This window comes from Geospiza fortis, unplaced genomic scaffold (genome assembly GCF_000277835.1).
Source record: "Geospiza fortis unplaced genomic scaffold, GeoFor_1.0 scaffold40, whole genome shotgun sequence".
NCBI classification, from domain to species: domain Eukaryota; kingdom Metazoa; phylum Chordata; class Aves; order Passeriformes; family Thraupidae; genus Geospiza; species Geospiza fortis.
In genome coordinates, this window is record NW_005054297.1 from 19015596 (window position 1) to 19020977 (window position 5382).

At 41.7% G+C, this 5382-nt stretch overlaps 1 protein-coding gene across 1 annotated transcript in view; it reads right to left on the minus strand.

Annotated features, from left to right (window-relative positions):
- Positions 1 to 1151: 1151 nt before the first annotated feature.
- ING2 (inhibitor of growth family member 2) overlaps positions 1152 to 5382 on the minus strand; it is a 5264-nt gene continuing 1033 nt past the window's right edge. Inside the window, exons 2-4 of the mRNA XM_031066215.1 lie at positions 5291 to 5380; positions 3888 to 3914; positions 1152 to 2416 (exon numbers count right to left, since the gene is read on the minus strand). Coding sequence (XP_030922075.1) covers positions 1746 to 2416; positions 3888 to 3914; positions 5291 to 5380 — 788 coding nt within the window. The 3' untranslated portion in view covers positions 1152 to 1745. The remainder of the gene's footprint in view (positions 2417 to 3887; positions 3915 to 5290; positions 5381 to 5382) is intronic.

The window sequence follows — 5382 nt, forward strand, 5'->3', positions numbered from 1 at the left end:
CCTGGTACTTGCTAACTACTTGCAAATGCTCAATCCTGCTAAGGAAACAGATCATACCTGAGGAAACAGGCTTGGTATGTTACTTACCTTATGATACTGAGCATGCTGTGCACTGATTTGTGCCATCTGGTCTGACAGCACTGAGGCTTTGTGCCCTGCACATCACATTCCACCCTGAGCCCCAGCTGGCACAGCCCTCTAGTGGAGATGCAGGAAGGAGTTCTGATGGCGTTCATCCATCCCAGCTCCCTTCTGCTCATCTGCCCGCCTTCTGGGCTGCTCTCAACTCAGCACAACTGCCTTCTAATCGGCCTTGGCCAGAGCTGGTGTCACTTTTCCCTCTGTACTGTCAAGGGAAACCTTAGTGGCAAGGGACAGGGACCTACACGGACTTCTGAGCACCCGCAGCCCACCCTCAGGTAACCCCACAGCCAGCCCTGCAGAGCTGCTGCCTGACTTGCCAAGCCCACCCCAATTCCAGTCTCAAGAGCACTAGTGAGCAGGAACCCTAGGACTGAGCTTTGGTACCCACTCACCTCTCCATTAGCATCTCCCATTGCAAAGGAGCAGCAACAGCTCTTCTCATCCTTTTTTCAACCTCCTTTAAGGCATGGGGGTGAGGAAGTTCACTTTTAACTACCACCCAAGTAGTGTTTAGATACTACCAGCATACTTCAGGATAAAGCTCTTATATCACCTGTCAGAAACCTGCTGGGATTTGTCTATTGGCTCTGTGCCATGCACGCTTATGTCTTGTTAGTTTGTATCTATCAACTTTTCATTGAAAGCTTTTGCCTTCAGTCTTTGGGGTAGTTCCCAAGTTCAAGAATTTTGGTGCTGTGCCTAAAACCCAGGTTTGGCCACATCAGACACAAATCCTACTTAAAGAAGAGCAAAGTTTACACCCCAGAGAGTACCAGTCATGATTCAGCTCTCTACAGATGGATTATAATGAAGATTCCATCACATTTCCAGTTCCTGTTCCCTGAAATGTTAATATCCCCTCCTCTCAAGGGATCCTTCTACCACTTCAAGGCTTATAGAGAGATCATGTTAAATGATAAAGACCAGATCAGGATGCTTGATAAAACCTATTATCAAAAACTGAGTATACACCATAATGATATCATACCCAAAAACTGACTCCCAAGTATAGTCACAAAGACAAGAGTTTAATGTTGGCGAAAAAGAAAAGTTTAAGTTAGTGGTATTTTCTTCCTCGTGATAACATACTGATCATATGAAAGTCACTGGAGAGATCTGTTTATAGCTCGGAAGACTTTTACAGTTACAGCTGAATTCAAAACCCCTAACTCCAAACGCATGATGTTAACACAAAAACTGAAAATGTAAAACTTGGGATAAACAAAAAACTCAGTTGTTAAGATGCTAGCAGAGATATGAGGCCTTACAAGCCCTTTACCATAACATGAGAAGTTCTTCAGTATCTTTCCCACCACCATTATTTCAGGATTCACAAGGTTCTTTAAAATACTAACGGGGGTAAATCGAAACCAAGCGCCATCTGCTTGTAATGTGTTCTGTGAAAGGTCTGAAGCCACCCTGTTTCAATTAATTGGTTATTCAGTGCAGAAAGTTAAAGATCACAGAAGGTATAACAGTTTTTAATATTAATATTATAGATTAAAAATTATTGCATAGTCTTATGCATTTCCTAAAACAATGTTCTGTGGAAATGAAGCATTTTAATATAAAAGGAGCAACTCTAAAACAAATTGTTTTCACTACCTCGATCTCCTATCTTTTTTTGATTTGTCAGTACATTTGTCCATTGTTTTCTCATTGTCTCCTCTGCACCTGGGGCAATACCATTTCCCCTTTGGTTTGTATGTCAGTCCAACACAGGAAAAATGGAACCACTCAATAGGGCACTGTTCATTGTCACATCCTATCATTTCACCGTAAGACACTTGGCTGCATAAGCAGTAAGTCGGTTCATTGGGATCAATTACAAATTCTACAGGTGAAACCTCTCTCTCCTGTTTGGCTTTGGAGCGTTTTTTCTTCTTGGAAGATTTTGATCTTTTCTCTTTTGGTGGCTGGTCGTCACAGTCATCGATGCCATTGGCTATGTGGCACAAGTCGCGGCTCTCGCTGGTTCGCTGGCGACGAGGCCTGCGTGAGGATCTCTCTGGCTGGCACGACTCCATCTTGGCCTTTTCTAGAGGCTTTTCGTTCTCAGACAGGTCTTGGAAACACTGAGAGTGTGTCTCCATTTGACGGGCTCTGTTCTCTACCAGTTCTAGCATCTGAGTAACTATTTGAATTTTTTCATCTCCAAGTTCTTGACTGTTGATTAATGCCCGCTGAAGATGCTGCTGCAAGCGTTTCTTCTGAACAGGATCGTTTTCTGACTTGTATTTTTCATAGACATCATCTATTTCTTTTAGCGCTTCTATAAAATAAAAATAATCATAGGATAATTACACAAGATGGAACATGCTCAAAAAAACAAATATATTCTCTAACTGATGAGAAATAGTACAAATTTTAATTACAGTATAACCTACATATCATTCAAGTGCATGTGGCCATCAAATCAGTGTTTAAGGTCACAATATGTTGCAAGAAAATATTCTCATGTTCTAAGAAAGACCAAGCTTGTTTTAGCCACTGGAAAAAGAAAGGATAACACAAGAGAGGGGACACGATAGTTGTTGAGGCATGGATAATCCAGATCCTCCTTCCATTTGAAACAGGAGGAGTTTCTCCTAAAAGTCCTTACCACAATAATTCCAAAACTCGTCCAGCAAACCAAAGCAATCGCTTATTTTATCACAGGAAGAATCCTGAAATTCATAGAATTGTCATATATCATGATATATAACACTCCAGAATTAGTTTATCCAGGTCCTCTGCCTTCCCCTCTTACTCATCTCAAGGTTTGGCATTACATTTTCAAGTAGACACAGTTATAAAAGGAATATGACAACTGAAGTTACATAATAGCAAATTTACAATCAGAATGAAAATCAACTTACACTCCTCAAAATACTTTCCCTATTGCCAAAACAAATTATTTTAAATCAGGGTTGAACTTTTCAGAATAGGCGACCTTCTCTTTAATGCATCACAGGGTATTTTTAAGCAACTAGTAAATGAGTGGCTCACAGTTTGATTTCCAAGCTTTCCCTCTTCCAAGTCACGCAAAATAACCGCATGAGTTGCTGTGAATCTTTCACTAAATTTAGTTCTAAGAAGCAAGTTGAATGAACCCGAATATGAGATCGTCTTATAAATCAGTCTTAGTCTGTACTCTGTTGTTCTATATTGCTGGATTTTAAAATTACTTTTTCCAAGCCAAATGTTACACTAGATCTACACATAAGAACAGAGAAACTCCAAACAGGGAAGGAAATAATTAGAAGAGCTGGCAGTGAAACTTGATGTACAGTGTTAGGTACAGTATTGGTTCAGTCAGAACTTAGGATTTTATTTGAACAGGTAAGGGAGATTATAAATGGTACAAAACTGTTTACTTCTAAAGCAGAAGTTATGCTAGCAGAAGTACAATCAACCTCTTCCTAAAGACCTGCATTTAAATAATTTGCTTTCATTTTAAAAGAATTTGTCTGCACTGTTGTGAAATGATTCAAGCTTGTTATCTCAACATCATTCCTAGTGATATTTTTTTTTCCTCCTGGTATCTTGGAACAGTAGATTAAGCATGAACAACTGCTTTTTACTATAAATTCAGAAACCTGTATGACAACAGGAGCCAACTGCATTTTCTTCTGTTCCAGACTTTCACTATGGCAAGATAAAAATCACTCCTCTGGCCTGTCCAGTAACTCGGCCTGTATTTTCTGTATTTTAATATCAGCATTCCAGCTACCATTTAAACGATAAGCTTTATTTCACTATACCTTCAGCTGCATCACTTGCCTCTGGCCCTGACAAGAGAAATAAAATTTTTAAAAATCTTACTCTCAGCTCCTGAGAAGCATGGAGTAGCGTACTTTGTATGCTGCAGAACAAGAAAGGCATAACCAGAATACAATATTGTACAACCACACAATCATCCACCCAGACTTCTCTTTTTGGAGGCAGGAGTGTAGGTACACATAGACGAGATAGATTTCCCATATTGGGAATGCCCTATGCAGAACCATTTACAAACAATAGCTGCTCACTCGTTCATACTGTGACAGAGAAAAACGTTCATCCTACATTGTTGCCTGGATGCAGCCTGAGAGGACATGCTGAACTTCACATGGATCAACATTCACTAAGGAGAGCACAGAAGTTTTGAACTGACAGAGATGGAAGTTTACCGAACTACTTGTGAATCCCCAAAGATTAGACAAAGCATTCATATACCCTTATAAACAGCTCTGAAACCTCTGTTTAAAAAAAAAAACCCAAAAATAAAAAACCCCACAAAGAACTCCAACCCTAAGCAGGGCCAAGTGTTCATTACAGATAATCTGATTAAGTTTGGTGGAGCTAATAAAAGCTAAAATGATTTGTTTTCTAAGCACAAGAGCTTTTTCCCTCCTCCACAGACCATTATTACCTTTTAAATTACCTGAAATAATATAGCATTGCTGTTACATTTTTACTTTTTTTTGGGTCTAAAATATTTTTATCCCATTTTTAGGGTTTTGAAGATTTTTTGTTGTTGTTGTTGTTTTAAACCAGTTGAAGGCTTTGATTAAAACTAGCAACAAATTTATTATATGACCCAGTACTGGTGGCTGGATAAACAGACAGTAACAAACAGTCTAAAGAAAATATTTAATCTATTAAAGTCTGAGGATTGCTGGCTAGTCACCATGGATCAGGAGGTAAAGAGCCAGCCTTGACTAGGAATTCAAAATGCTGCAGGCAAGTCTATGCCATTTAAACTTTAAAATCCCAGGCAACTTACAAAAGCCCGTTCTTATGTGTTTTCTCGGGTAATTAGAAAGATAATTGAAAGAATCCCTTCACAACAGCTGCCTCCTGAGGTGGCCCTTCAACATCTGAGGCCTTGCCGGTCCCCATGGTGCCTTCCTGCCCACGCCGAAGGAAGGAGATGCGGCTCCGCTGCCGACTGCCCGGAATCGAATTCCAGCCGCATGGCAGGGCCGGCTGGCAGCTGCCGGGCACCGCCGTGCCCCGCAAAGTCCGCGGGGCGCAAGGTCTTTCATCGGCACTGAACCTGCCTCCCGAAGGAGCCTTCGGATGAGGTTTAGGGCAACTTCCCGCTCCGCAGCCTCCCTCCAGGACCCAAGGGAACGGTGCTGGCGCTTTATGTATCCCCGCCCCCACCGTGCGTGCGGACTACCGTGGGACGGCCGCTGGGCTCCGCCGGGACACCGCCCCCCGGCTCCGCACGGCGGGAGGAGCTGCGGGGAGGCCGATTTCCGGACCGCACCT